Genomic DNA, 16,055 nt, shown 5'->3' with positions numbered 1-16,055 from the left:
GAGCAGATAGTAGCAGAAGCTTGGAGGGGTCAGGGCAGGAGAGCACTGGGCCAAGTAACATTGCCTTGGTCGCAAATACTTCTTGGTCTGGCTCTGCTTGTAGGTGAAAATATATCTCGTACCACAAATTGTTCTGTATGCAGTATAGTTTTTTTTTTTAAGTATCATTTTTATCAACCTGTCTTCTTACTTTAAAGGGTATATTAATTTACAATATCCAACTAGAACAAGCAGAGATGAGAATGTGAAAAGACATTGGATATGCCAAAGTATGTAAGTTGCATGTGAGTTGCTAACAACTTGAGAACTGTTTGTGAGACTGCGTGTGCTACAACGAGCACCTGGAGGTCAAAATGCATATGCCCCTTTTAATAGAACATTACTATCTATTCTATAAGCCAGATGCTTCGTTTGCATTAGATGCTGACCTGAGTGTTTAATGCCACTAAGAGACTGCAGAATTACAGCAGTAACTTTTCATGCCACACATTGTTGGACAGCATGCCAAGAGGCCACACTGGTGGAACCATAAATTGAGAATTCTAGAACTGAAAATACATCATAGTGCAAAATGAATCAGTAAGGTGTCTGAAACACATGAATGAGCTCTCTGTGTGTATGAATGAACTCACTGGAAAGTTGTGACTCATAAACTAATGAAGATTCTTGTGAATATAGTATCAAGTTTAGAAGTAAAAACACATCAAATGCAGCAGGACAAGCCAGCGTGGAAGCATAACTTTTCTCTGAAATAAACATTAATATACGATGAGGTAATTTCTCCAGAAAATATGTGTTTCCAACAAAGGGATTTTAATTTCTAATTAAACAGATTTTGTTTGGAGGTAGATGCCTTGAAATGACAAGCGCACATATGCATAAAGGAATAATAGGAGACAATAATAACAGGAATGGAAACAAATATTTAATTCCCAGGCTTTTCATTTATCATGCTTCAGGAAGACTATCAATGTTCATTTGGTCTTAAAAAAGTCTGACCTTTTTATCAAGCTGTACAACTGGAAGGAAGTGCTCTAATACCACCTGCCTACCTATTTTTAAGACAGAAACCACAATTCTGCAAAACAAATACTATAAAATAGTAGGGACTGGTGTAGGTGATATGTGTTCTTTCGGGGCATATTTAGCGAAGAATGGCAAAAACACAGACAACATGACTCCGACAATGGCTAGCATGTAGCCCCATCCAATCTGGCAGTCTCCTGCATAGTATATGCTTGCATTCTCACAGTATTTTTTCACAGTTGTAGAGTTGAGGCCAAAGGGATACACCAAAAGTCCCGACGCCATGATGAACACTGAAAGAAATAAAAAAGGATATGTTTATCAGTGGGCAGAAATAGTTAGGACGGTGACACAGAAATGCATTGCAACTTGTAGTACTTTTTTGAAGCATAAAACTATATTGTATGGATATACAGTAGGTGGAAGATAACTCACATCCAACTGTGTGGTAACTTAATTCCAGAGGAAGTGTTTCCAAAACATAATGAATAAAATGAACGATTGTTGATCATCACTTGAAGACCAAAATGCTATCTTTGCCATCCTTTGCCCCCACCCCAAAAACACATTTTATTTGCACAACTTATTGAACTTTTATTGATCTGTGGGCAGAAGCAGACAAGCGCAGTCAACCTTGAAACAATGTTCCTATATGATGCATCAGTCCTATTAAGAATGAAGAACAATCTATTCCGGACCCCCAATCATGCCCAGTCTTGCCTAGACAACCCCCAGTCCATCCAAAACTCAACCAGTATATCTGTGTAGAGTCTTCATGAGTAGATAAGGCACAAGCGATATCACATACTTAGTGCATATGTTGCTTTCAGAGGTTTCAGTTCAGATGATTGAAACAGATCTTGACTTGGGCTCTGAACCAATAGTTGTGCATCACTTGCGCAAAATGAAATCTGATCTAGAAAAAAAATCCAAAATGGTTCACTCTGTTCTACGCACAGGTGAGAAATAGGTTTGATAGGATTGATGGGAAAGAAATAGGGTTGCAGCTTTTTTGGCTGTTATATGCTGGAGATGTAGTTCAAATATTTATAACTAAGTATTGCAAAGTTAAGTTCAACAGTTATCAGCTACAGTCAGTGGTGCAAGGAGAGGGCGCCGCCCCTCCCGGAAAAAAATCTTCGACCCTATATTTCTTTCCCATCCGGCAAGCACACAAATTTTCAGCGTGGCTATAGAGGTCCAGCCCCCTGTCCCCCAAGCCCCCCCCTGACTGGGGGTCTTCTTCCTCTATAGTTATGCCAGTGACTTCAGTGCCTTGCTTACTTTTAAACATTTGTGTAATTTAAGAAAAAACACAGAAGGCAGCCCAAATTCATGGAATGATTTCTGCAAGCACAGAGGGTCCAAGTTCATTTAAATGCTAAAATAAATACACTGTAAGCATTTTTTCAGAAGCCTAATCGCTCACGTATTTATCAGAAGGACAGCAGCACTGCTGCCAAAAGTCCTGCTTTAGTCTTCCCAAATAGAGATATCCTTTCAAGGCAAGAGCTGCACTTAAGCAGCAACCATCATTAACTCTTTAGAGAAGGCTCAAACCAGGATACTAGTTTCTTCCCTATCCTGCTAAAAGAGCTTGACCTCAAGGATGTGACACATCCCTATTTAACAGCACAATGCTGCCCTTAGCCAAGCATATTTTTCAAATAGTCTCAGCGTCTGGTCACAAGCTTGGGTAGGCATGATGGACTGATCAGCCTGTGGGATTATATGATCAGATCTCTGTTGGTCAGGGGATGTAAAGCCATGGTCTTGGGACCCTCAGCACAAACAAAGAACTTATCTAGCCATCTCCCCACATGAGCATGCTTGGCGAACCAACTCCTCTGGTGGTCCGTAGCAGTTGTGATCACCACAGTCCCCCCACTCCATATCATGCAGTCATGTTCTGTATTCATAGTTATATGTAGTTAAGTTGGGTTAAAAATAGACCAAAGTCGATCAATTTTAACTGCTCCAAACAAACCCCAGTGCCCATATGTACGCATACTTATACAGGCCCCCGTAGGCACCAGACCTAACTGGGCCCCAGTCTGTGGGAGTGCGTGCGTGTGGGTGTGTGTGACGTCACACATGCCTAAAATGTATCTTCTGGCCCCTTCCTTCCCAGTTCTGCCGCCAAATGTATGCAGGAATGTCTGGCAGCGGCTTTGGAGGTTTTTTATTTTTCTTTAAAAAAAATTAAGGAATTAAATAAATATTTAAATATCCAAGAGATTGGAAGAGATTTCAGCACTCCCAAAGTTCTTTACCCAATACACCCAGGTGCTACCCAATGGGCATACTCATATACATTCCGAAGTAGAAGGGATCCTTTTTAAAAAAATACCTTTATTGTTCCATAAAAACTTAGTGTATTAGGTGTTTTGGTCTTTCTCAAGACCATTAAATAAATATATTTATATATATATATATATATATGGTCCTGACGCACATATATAAAATATATATACCAATACTTATACTAACTAAATGTAGATTTATCGGGGAAAGCTCCATTCTGGAGAGCAGAGACCCTGAGCTGGGGTGCTAAATGTGGTGAATGGTGCAAAAGTATAAAACACTTGGTTTTACATCATGCCCTGTACTAATTCCATGAATAGCTAAATGATAAAATTACTCCCATCTCTGAGCATTCACACAATATTTATAGCATGATGGAAAACCCTTTTATCTTCATACATTTTGAGGGTTCAAACATATGAGGTAACATAATGGACATAATGATTATGATCCATGAAGAGCTAGAATAAATACACTCTGCAGGCAAAGGCTCTTTCATCTGCTGTCGGAATACCAAAGGTACAACAAAAAGGTGAACCACTGGAAATATCAACACTGACTTTGCACGTTTGAGTAAATGTGTAATAAATAGTGCCCATGCTGAAAAGCCTGAAGATGAAAAGGACCCTTTTAAACACAAGCCAAAGCAAATATTTCACCTTCGTGCAAAATGACATGTTACTCTTAGCTTCTTATAACAAAAAACTTCTATCTTAGTTTGGTATTATCAGTTATACCTCTTAATAAAGATTTGCTATTAGGATCTCTTTAATAAATGCCTATATAGACAGTTATCCGCCAAGCTGACCCATTTCAGGAAGAACAGAAACTCACAAATTAGTTCTTCTGCCAATTAGGATGCTGTGTTATGCCTACAGCAACACTACTGAATCATTAGCACTTCTGCTTATTAGTGATTAGGTTTTATGTGCACAGCCTTGGTTTGCCAGCTCACAGTTACCCAAATGCATCCAGGCACATGATTATTTTAGAGGGTAATCTTTAGCCAAAGAGCGCCCTTTAGAGGCTGACATTACCAGACCTCCAGCAAATCAGCTGCATTAATACAGCTGTACTTCGAGCCTTACCGCCTTACAGCACTGGGGTCCTAGGCCACGGCATTATCTAAAAGCATATTGCATGTTTTCCCTATAGTTGTGTGGGTTCCCACTGGGGCAGGGACTGATGTTAATGGGGGTATAATCTCTGTAAAGTGCTATGGGATATGTTGGTGCTATAATAATACTTATGATACTCAAAGAACTGTTTTTCTACCTATACAAGTATGGGACCACTTATCCAGAATGCTCAGGACCTGGGGTATTTACAATAAGGGGTGTTTGCGTAATTTGGGTCTACTTAAAAAATCATTCAAACATTAATTAAACCCAATAGGATTGTTTTGCCTACAATAAGGATTAATTACATCTTAGCAGAGAAAAAGAAAATAATTAAAAATATTTTTTTAATTATTTGATTAACATGGAGTCTATGGGAGATGGCCTTCCCGTAATTTGGAATTTTCTGAATAATGTTTCCAGATAAAGGATCCTGTGTACCTTGTACTGCATTGCTTGTAAGGCTTTCTGGTGCTGTACCCACTATTACTAACTAACTGTGAGCTTATGGTACAGTAGCTTTTAGACAGCTGCTTTTTATAAACACATCCCTTTGATCTATAATCTAGCCTAGGTCAAATGGCTGCTAAAACACTAAGGAGAAAATGAACTTATTAAAATGTTAATAATTAATGCAATAGCACCTGATTTATCAATAGGGATACAACATGTACATCCGTTTGATAAATCAAGCAAGTAGGAAGGCCTAATATTAGGCAGCCCCCCAGTGTTCACTTACCTGAGACCCTGGGCCAGTGCATCTGAAGCACCACATTGCAATCTTCTTCTAACTTTTTATTCTTTTCTTTGGCCCTGGGCCAGGTACGCACACTCAGTAGAGTAAAAATTGGCCTTTTGCTTCTAAGTTCATCTTTTCAATTTATAGCAAATATGCACCCAGACTGAAACATAGAGAAGACCCTGAAAGAAGAAGAAGTTGGCCGTATGTTGCTCCTACAGTAGTACCCCAGGCCAGTGCAGTTCCAGTGGACAGGAGCACTTCCCCAGGTCAGGTAAGCGATTATTATGACTGGAGGGTGCCTAACATTTGTCACCACCCAGTGATTATACCTTTCCTTCTTTAAAGGACAAGGAAACCTGATGCATTACCCCAGAGAAGCAGCACTGCCATCTTACTTACATTTCTCAGGTGATTCTAGACCTGTAGTTTAGACTATGAAAATCTTACTCGCACATGTACAAGTTTAAGCTTGTGCTAGGGTTTCCTGGCAAGGGTAAGTACACACTGCTGTGTTCATTTTATCTCTGGGTCGGTGCATTATTTCCTAAAGGGGACACCAGCCTCGTAAATGAGCTTATTTATCAATTTTCGAGTTTGTTTCTCTGAATCAAATAAACTAGCATATCAAATGCTCACTTATTTATTAATGTGGTAATCTCATTCTATTAAAAAAAATACCTCAAATTTAAAACTCGAATATCTCGAATTGAAAATATGGCCTAGGACTCCCATTTACTTCTATAGAAACTTGCAGGCTTTTATATGGCAAAGTTTTACATTTGAGTTTTCGGGGTTTTTGCACTTAATAAATACTAAACATTGAATCTTGAAAAAAAAAATCAAACTTGTATGTTGAAAAATCACCCCCTAAGGTGAGGGGATTTGCTGGGGGTGTCTAAGATATTCGTGCCTTTAAGTTAATGGCCTGTTTAAGAACAAAGCACCCAGTGATTCTAGAACTGAAGCTCTCTCTCCACTTCCAGACCATAGCTGTTATAACATTTATAGAAACATTTGAGTGTTTGATTATAGAATATTATATGCTAATATACTCTACTATCCTATATATGTATACTAACCACTGTACTTTCATTTTTTAGCTATTATACAGGCTAAATATATATGCTTCCCTCCCAGCATTACTTATCTGCAACTGGGGAACCATTAACTTTCAGGGAAGGTATTGCACTTGATGTGAGAGTTCAGTAGACTCATCCATCATGAATCTATATGAGAAACAGCTAAGGCTGTAGGAACTGATTGTCTGCACTGTGGGTATTTTCAGTTGTGTTTTACACTTTCCCAGGCTTGCAATTAGTGTGCATAGAGTGTACATTTTCTTGGGATTAGGAGAATAGGAGAATATAAAATTAAGATGATACTTATATACACTGTGTGTGCCATTTTCAATATGACCATTTTAAATGTACCCTACTGTAAATCATATTCATAAAATACACAACGAATAACCTGTAAAATACAGCCTTACAGAACAGTGTGTAGTAATATCATCAGTCATAATTAGTGCTTAGCGCTGTCATTTGTCACGACACACTTACAACATAATGTGCCCTTTTGTCAAATATGAGCATATTAAAAGTCAATTAAAAGTTGAATGTCCTGTATGAAAGCACATGCCTATAGCCTTGTTCCTTTATGTATTCATGGAACTCCTCTTTGACTTCTAATTTCATTTTTACAATAGGGGGTACATTATTCCCTACGTACTGTAAATAGTGCATTCAAAAGTCATTCAAAAGTTTTTTGGCCTTTAAAAACCCATACCTGGCCCACCAATATAAAAACGTGGTTAGGTACACTGTGACAAAACATAATCATCATTATTTACATTTTTGTTAAACTTAAAACCTTTATAAATATCCTTCTATATGTAAAAAAAAAAGCGCTAAAAAATGTTTTTTTTTTAATTTTCTAGTGTTACCACCTTTAAATAAAATTACAGCTATCAATTTTTTTAATTAATTAACAACTTAAGCTGGCCATACACCTAAAGATCCACTCATCTGAGCATGGGCCTTACACACCCAGTCCGACCCTGCAGACAGCTGTAAAAATACAGCTTTTATCTGGGAGTTAAGGTGCGGCAGGCACGTACAGACAACCAGAGGCCGGCAATAACATGTAAACAAATAGACTTACAATCCAAGCTGATTTTAACAAAACAAGGAATTTTCAAATATGTGAAGTAAAAAAATATAACTTCAGCCATCTGAGAGCTATGCCTGCTAATCATGTGGGGGCTAAATAACTGTATACTTGAATAGACTGGCATGTACACAAAACAACCCTGCCACTCGGCAGATGGCAACTGGAAAAACAAAAACATGATTGTTGCATTGTTTCCTACGAGCAGTCTGTCTTTCCCATTTGCCAGCAGGTTATTAAATATGAATGCCTTCTGTGCTCTGACAGGCAGGAGCTGCTTGACTAGTGACAACTTAATAGCATACATTCAGAAGTCGATGCTGAGTTAGAAACAGTGGTGGTCATCTAAGAACAGACTCAACTGATCTGTCCATGATATTCATTCTGTGCATGTATAGATTGCCTTGCTGAATTAGTTCCCACCACATTTAAAAGAAGGCTGCTTCACTTATTAATCATCCTACAGTATCTGTAAAGCAGTGTTCATTTATGTTTTGTTCCAGTGTTTCTGCCTCCCTTCATCAACTTGATATGTCTTCCCAATGATGCATGTTGGATTTGAATGTTTCATAACTCTTCACCCTCATCCTCACTCTCTTTTCAGTTGTTCCTGATTCTGTTAATATCTTTCTGCAGACTGGGCCTCCAAACCACTAGACTTGCTGTGTGTGGCAGGGAATCCCTATTAGAATCTTCTTGAACCAATGGTCGCACCTTCCACTGACGTTCAGGTCTGAATCCTCAGATATGGTGGTAGAAACAATACAAATTCTATCTCCACCTGTTGATTCAGCACTAAACATAGATTTTGTTTGGGCGCCTTCAATGGCGCCTGATCAACATCTTTTAACCTGGCTGATCGACAAGACGATTGATATCCGCAGCCTTTTGCGATATCGGTTGCCGCCAGACACATACCGAATATCTTCGTACGATAGTATTGGTGCGTGTATGGCCGGCTTTAAGCTACCTTATAGACAGATGGGGGATGTTCTTTTTTCCCATACAAATGATCAGCGCACCAGAGACTACTCCTTTAGATTACAGTAACAGAACTTTCATTTGAAGCAGCGTGGGGGTTTTTCAGTGAGGTTGTGGAATGCCCTTCCTAGTGATTCTGTATGTCTTTAAATAGTAGTTTAAAGTAGTAGTAGGATAATTTCCAGACGTAATATTCAAGGCTATTGTAATACTAAAATCTACAATTAGTACTGATGTTGGTATATATAGTTTATGTGAGTGTATAGATAGGTCAGTATAGGTTTGTGTGTGCGCTGGGGTTCATTTGAAGGGTTGAACTTGATGGACTTTGGTCTTTTTTCTACCCAACTTAACTATGTAACTATGGTATCAGCCCTAGGTAACTTAGCAATAGTAGGCCAGATCCTGTGCAGCTCATTGTAGGTGTTCAAAAACAGCAGTAAGCCGGACAACTGAGGCTCCAAAAAGGAGGAAGGAAGCGGTCAGCACCCCAGCGGTACCTCGCCATTCAGTGACACAGTGATAATGGATCAGGGCTAGGAAGGTCTTTATGTAACACAAGTAACACCCCTAGTCTGTGCTTTGTTCCTTCCTGGAAACATGGCAGCCTATTGCAGGGAATAGACCTGAGCTTGTTTCCCTTTAACTAGATGCATCCAGCCCACTCGCTCTTCTTACTCCCACCTAAGTGGTGACATTCCCTGATGCTTAATATGAAGCTTTAAGTACTTTGGTGCTTTTTGCAATCAGTAAAAAGCTTCCTGGGCTTCGCAAAGAAGTTTTCATAGAGTTGGGATCACAGGTAATTGGGACCTAGAGGTGGCCCAGTTTGGGGACCCCTGGCATATAGGGCCTCACGTGAGGAAAGTCTCAAAAAGTTACGCAGCAGTGGAAGCCTGTTTACAATTTTTAGCAACATGTATAAAGAGATACTGTGAACTGTTGGACATACTGGAGAAGTTGCAACAATGCTTGATATAAATTATTAATCTCTGTAGAGCTTCCGTTATTAGTCCATTGGTGTTCAACTGTAAGTTTTACTTTTGTTTTTAAGGTGGTGGTAGGTGAAGAGATAATTCTGCAAAAGTTATACAGACCTGAGTACCACCTTCTTACAAGTTCCTAAGTTTGTCTTTTTGGTTGATGCCCTGCCATGCTTCCAGAGAGCACCTCTTTTTCCCACAAATATACTATAATCCAACACAGCATGTGTTCAATTGCTCTCTCTCTCTCTGGGAACAGCCTGGAGTTTATATTTGTTTTCCCCATGACTTGACTGCATTGTTTGACTTCCAGTGGCCTAACTAGGGGACCAATGGGCCTGATTTAAAAACTGAACCGGGCTCCCCACCCCAGTCTGTCCCCCACCAGAATCACAAAATGGCTCTTACCTTCAGGCCTCCTTGCAGCGCATGGTGACTCTGGTTGGTCCTACTGGGGAGGTAGGCAATGCCTCTGTATTAAGCAATCTAAATTTTGCAGGATACTTTTATTATGTTGCCCTAGACCTAGATAAAACAATTACCATTCAATTTGTATTCTGAACTTAGATTTTTGTGCCGTAGTGCCATGGGTCATTGTGCTTTAGACTTACACCTCATGGACTATCATTTCTATTGCAAATCTTTGTCTCAATTGGAATATGGAACAAATGACACTGGACTACTGGTAACACCAAATATTAAACAGAACAAGCTTGGTGGAAATTTAGATAATCAGCACCAACTGCTCAGCCTTAAACTGGCCATACATGGTAAGTTTTTGTCCAGGTTGTTAAAACAAGCAGATATGCACCTGATTTGGCAACTAAAATAGTGGGATGATTCCCATGTACAGCCAGATCAACTCTATCACTTTAGTTACTCACTCAATAGGGTTCCCCTTATCCAATAAAAGGGTTACAGGCATTTAAACACCTTGTGATATCAGCCATATTCCAAAGAAAATCTAGGGCATCAAAAGCATGATCACCCCAAACCTCATCCTAAATGACCTTCAGGTTGAGGTTTCCAGCAGTTTTTTAGACAGCAAATCTTTCCACAATAAGTACAGTAGAACCTAACTTTACGCTCATGGAGTTTACATTTCACTGGGTCCCTGAGCGCCGCTTCCACTACTTCCTTTCTGAGACTGCCAGCAGATAAAATAGTATTGCCAGCCAAATGAGCTTGAAGAAGGCGCTGCTTATTCTGCTCTGCTCACAACTGGAAAGCACAATGCCTACATACACTTTTCTAGGCACCTCTACCTGCCTAAGAGGCCCCTGCACAGTATCATGCCATAGACATAGGTTACAATGGATAACTCTCCCACTGCTTAGTAAAATGTGGATGATCCAATTTAATTTCCAGCACAAATGTGCTATCAGTCTTCCTTAGTGGCCTAAATCTTCATTAAATGTCTAATATATATTGGATTTCGTTTGCCATTTCATGTTGGTACTAAAGAGGACGTGGAAAATTCATAAAGCAGTGTGTGATCATCAGCGCCATACATTAGACAGCTGTTAGGATTGGCAGGCAAGCTGCTTCGCCGGCTGCTTTGGACAGCAAACAGGAGTTAAAACAAAGAGCAATAAATCTCAGTGGCTACAAAATGCTCTGTTCTAGTGCTGAACATCACTGGAATTAAACTGCTACTGCCCATAGACACCGGAGAACAAAAGAAACAAGGCAATATGTGGAAGAAAATATATAAATGGCCAAGTTTATTAGTTTATCCAGCCTGCTAAATATCAGCACAGCATCTGGCAAACTGTTTATCAGCAAACTATAGATTTTTCTACATATGGGTATCTGAATATCATGAAATTCTTTGCAACTACATCTACATGGCCGTGATCACTTGTACATGAGCTCTGAGCTTGATAGTATATATATATTTTTTTTTTAGGGCTACGTGTTTTCAGGAGTACCACTTACTTTCAAAGTTCTTTAGAAGGCTTACAATAAGTGTGTATCCCATGCATTAGTGATGTGCAGGCCTGGCAAAAACCAGTCAGAACAACATCCACACATCAGAAGCGGGTTGCAGACAGGTTCGGGCCAAGCTCTTCTGCTGCCCTCCCTGCCCACAACCTTAGCAGGCCCTGCATCTGGCAGTGTCTATTTATTGGTGCATGCCTGCCATACCCCCTCTATGATTTCTGAGATGGGTTGGGTCAGGCGCAGGTCTAGAAATAGATATGGAGGTGCGGGTTGGAAAGGGTGGGTTACGGTTGGGTGCAGGTCAACAATTTGTCGACCCACACACCACTACTGTGCACGTCCTTGTCCTCATACAGATTTTGCAATACCTTGGGGGAAAGTGGGTTTTAGAGGAGTCATAGTGAAAAGATGCTGCTTCATATTTTGTGGCTAACCAATTTGGGTGCAGGAGCAGTGGCATATTTACATTATTTCAGAGATTCTAAAACAGTGAATGATGGGGGGCTTATAGTCTCAAGCCCAATTAGCCAGAGAATTGAGAGCAAGTGCATTTTTCCAATATTGAATGTCCCCATATTTCTATATACAGGTAATACGAAACCCATTATCTAGTCAGTTCTGTATTACAAGAAGGCCATCTACCATAGACACCACTTTAATCAATTAATTCAAAATGTTAAATTATTTCCTTTTTTTCTGTTATAATAAAACAGTACCTTGTACTTGATCTCAACTAAGATATATTGGAGGCAAAACAATCCTGTTGGGTTTAATTAATGTTTAAATTATTTTTAGTAGACTAAAAGGTATGGAGATCCAAATTATAGAAAACTCCAGGTCCTAAACATTCTGGATAACAGGTCCCATACCTGTACTTGTGTAGCTTTTCCTTAGATCCACTTTCTTGCTCTTTCAAAGTTTAAGAGGGACAAAGAATAACGTAACTGGAACTAAAAAAACCCATTAGCTACATTATTACACTGTGAATTTTATGTGCCAATGTATTTTATCACATTCCGCCTACGCTTACACACTTTTATGAAATCAAGAATTGCGTAGGGAGGCGCCAAATCCATTATTTTCGGATTTTAATGAAAACAATCTTCCACTAATGATTTGGACAAATCCAGAACCTAATTTGCAAAACTCTAGAAAAAAAATAACTGAGTAAAAATTAATTGACACATGGTCTACAGTGATTTTAGGGCTTTGAACTTGGATTGGCCAATTTCAAATTCTGCCAAAAAAAGGCTCATATTGGGCTGATTCCCAAACTGGCATTCTCGGCATTCATACAATGAAGGTTATATACTGTAGCTCAGGAATGCCTAGATGACTAGATGACTTAGAAGTAAGTGACTGTTGTGCTAAATCCTGTAACATCGCTGGGCGCTGGGTGATCTTGACCAGCCTTGGGACAAGGTAAAGGGTACATCACCCAACAATCAAGAACATATGACTTAGTTGTACCTGAGGGCAACAATTATAACAGGTATGTACACATATAAGCCTCTTACCCATTGCCTGGCCTTAGATTAGTGCAGCAGGGTTGGCATCAAATCTTGCCACATCAGGCATCAGAACCCAAGCTCCCCTTCCCTCAGTGGAATCTGGTGACATGGCAGCTGCCAACCTACTGTGTTGCTTTTCATTATAAGGCCATAGTGAAAGAAGGGCCAATGGTATAGGGGAGTGCTTAATATGATTAGGGAGAAGGAACAGGAGCCTGTGTGGGAAGGGACACTTTTTTAAACAAAGTAGGAGGGTTTGCCTTGTCCTTTTACGCAAAATATACCTTTTTAGTTAAGAAAGTAAATGCAAAAGAATGTATACTGACATGAGCAAGTCTCTCCAGGCAGCCACACCTGAAACTTTGAATTCTAGTATATTTTTTATTATAACAGGAGGGGTTCCACATCCTTCCTCAGAGCCACCGGTTAAATATTATCTATACATTCCAGTGAAACTGAGGCCTCTGGTCATTATCAGAGAGACGTTTGAATGCAGCATTATTCAGGCATGGGAGTAAACTTTATTTTATTTTGTGCTTGTTAATTTCATGTGTCAATACTGTACAATTAGCACAGGCAAAAGCCCACCAAGCCTAATATTAGCAGTTTAAAACTCTCCATGCTCTTTTATGAGAAAGTTGTGTTACAATCAAGCTGTACACAATGTAGCCTTTCTCTGCAGGAATGTTCTGAGTCAGGCTGGGTTCATTATCATCCAGACAAGCTTTTACAAACTGCAGGAATCTACTAAATTCTTGGAAGTTTCCCAAAAAAAAATGCAAGTCTCAGTCAATACGGTATACCTCCCCTTGGCACAGTTTATATGAAGAGTCAGAGCTACTTCACAATGACCTGCCCTCGCCTCCATATCATCCCTTATTCAGTATTTACATGCTTTCTTCCTCTCTCTCTCTCTCTCTGGAATACTTACATGTGGTTAAATCCTGCTAAAATATAAGAAATCTTCTTGCTTTCTGGGGCACTAATTGCAACTGAAAGCTTTTGAAACCTGATTATGCATTAGGGAAAAAAAGATTGCCAGTGGCCACACTAAAGCAATTCCGAATGCAATTACTTGTGAATTTAAATGATGTTCTGCAAAATATGGCGCCTATTATTAATACTGTTCAGGAGTGAATGTTTCCAACTGCCGTGTAACTAGACATTAATATAAAAGTTTATATGTAGGGGAAGTATATTTAGATTAGATGGATGTATGGGTTAAGGCTGCAGGGAGTTGAGGGCACCATGGTGGTGTTAAGAAGAACCACTGTATTAAAAGCATCCTTCCCTGCAATCAGCTGTGTCAGTGCCTTAGAAACGCGTGTGCCATAGCCAGCACAATTTCACTTGAGTTGTCTCCAGGGAAGGACGTTCTGATCTCAGTGGTTCTTTCTAAGTGCGAGACCAAGGGTCTTATTGTACTATAATGCTATTGCCTATTGTAATTGTGAATCCAGGGGTGCTTCTTCTTGCCTCGGGCTGAATCTTACCAGGGGTCACTTTTATCTTTAAGAGCAGAATTTCCATCTCTTAAACTTAAAAACTGTGATTTTATAGTGTAGCAATCCAATGCCAAGAAGTACTCATATGTGAATCATTTGCAGAGGTCACAAGGTTTTCTGAACATCAGCCATAGCTATACTTTCTGTTCAATTTAAATTGTCCGTTGTTTTAAGGAAAAGTAAACTGCGAAGATATAACCCCAAAGATTAGCTCTCCTTGGCAGCAGCAGAAAATATCAGGTGTTAGCTATAGCCAACTTTAAGGAAAGCCTTTTGTATGCACTGGGGTCCAGATGTGCTATGCTACATTGGTATGGTGGCTTCTGAATTTTCATTTGCAAACACTGATCCATGTGTACACCTACTAAATTATGAGACAAGAGAGGAACAACTGAGTTCTCATTAAAGGGGTTGTTCAACTTTGAGTTAACTTTTAGTATGATGTAAAGAGTAATATTCTAAGACAATTTGTGCTTGGTCTTCATTTTTTATTTGTATTTGTTTTAAAATTATTTCACTTTCACTCCAGTTTGGAGTTTCATTAGCTGTCTGGTTGCTAGGCTTCAAATTACCTTAGCAACCAGGGAATGGTTTGAATGAGAGACTGACATATGAATAGGAGAGTTCCAGAACAGAAATATAAGTAATAATAATAAAATGGTAGCCTCACAGAGCAATAGTTTTTTGGCTGCTGGTGTCAGTGACCCCATTTTGAAAGTTGGAGAATGTCAGAAGGCGGCAACAATAAAAAATAAATAATGAAGACCAATTGAAAAGAAGCTTAGAACTGGCCATAGTTATACCCCAATCTACCTTTATCTAGTAAACATGCATAAAATATACACATGTAAATGCCAAACTGCTAATTTCTTATTATTAAAATACCTTAAATTACATATAAACATTGATAGAGTAAAAACCGTTATAGTTAGCAAACACTAGTTACATCATAATGAATAATACAAGAATAAAAATGTTAGATTTTTCCATTTCAATATAACCTATTCCTCCCATTGGGTGATGACACCCAATAAAAATGACAGTAGATAAAACAGCCATTGTCCAGGGAGAGTCTCGGGAGTCAGAATGAGAATGATATATTATCCTATGATATACCTAAGGTGTGTGCTGTTCATCAGCAGCAAGGTTAGCAAAGGTGGCTGCAATGTAGAGGAATAAAATAGGATGTAACCGCACAATTGCAAATAATGAAATAAATCACTGACACCGTTCCTTACACCCAGGCAAGTGTATGTGGGCAAACAGAAAGCAGACTCATTATGTTACAAGTGGGAGACAAATTGGCACAGTGCTAAACACATCACAGCATACAACAAGTGGACTGTATGGGCAGTGACAACAACACAACTGTGTAAGCAAATCACACACACTGAATGGGAGAAGTGGACAAAACCCCTGTAGAATTGGCCCCTGAGAAGAGAAATACACTTTCATGCACAGCCAACAGACCCATAAGCTTCTCTGTATAGAACACTGGAAAAGAGCCATATTCACAGCGCTTCTGTTTCACCATCTTCCATAATCCTGTTTTAGCTGACTAGTGGGCATTTTCTGTTGCCCAGCACTTGAAGATGTGAAGTTGGCACATTAACAGCTCTTCAGTATTCAGATATCCATGAATCTGTTCAGTTGCCCATACCTCTCAATTACTGCCCTGCCATTCAGCATACTGCCAACAGTATGCTAAGGTCATAAGCAGCTTTTCATTATTATTTTCATGTGTTCTTAAAGAGCCTGATTTAAAAGTGGTGCGC

At 39.4% G+C, this 16,055-nt stretch overlaps 1 protein-coding gene across 1 annotated transcript in view; it reads right to left on the bottom strand.

Moving 5' to 3' along the window:
- Positions 1–796: 796 nt before the first annotated feature.
- LOC100486901 (transmembrane protein 211-like) overlaps positions 797–16,055 on the bottom strand; it is a 126,694-nt gene continuing 111,435 nt past the window's right edge. Inside the window, exon 3 of the mRNA XM_002938251.5 lies at positions 797–1,319. Coding sequence (XP_002938297.1) covers positions 1,093–1,319 — 227 coding nt within the window. The 3' untranslated portion in view covers positions 797–1,092. The remainder of the gene's footprint in view (positions 1,320–16,055) is intronic.

The sequence above is a fragment of the Xenopus tropicalis genome, chromosome 2, assembly GCF_000004195.4.
Source record: "Xenopus tropicalis strain Nigerian chromosome 2, UCB_Xtro_10.0, whole genome shotgun sequence".
NCBI lineage: Eukaryota > Metazoa > Chordata > Amphibia > Anura > Pipidae > Xenopus > Xenopus tropicalis.
Note: the sequence above shows the minus strand (reverse complement) of the source record. Positions and strands in the feature narration are given on the sequence as shown.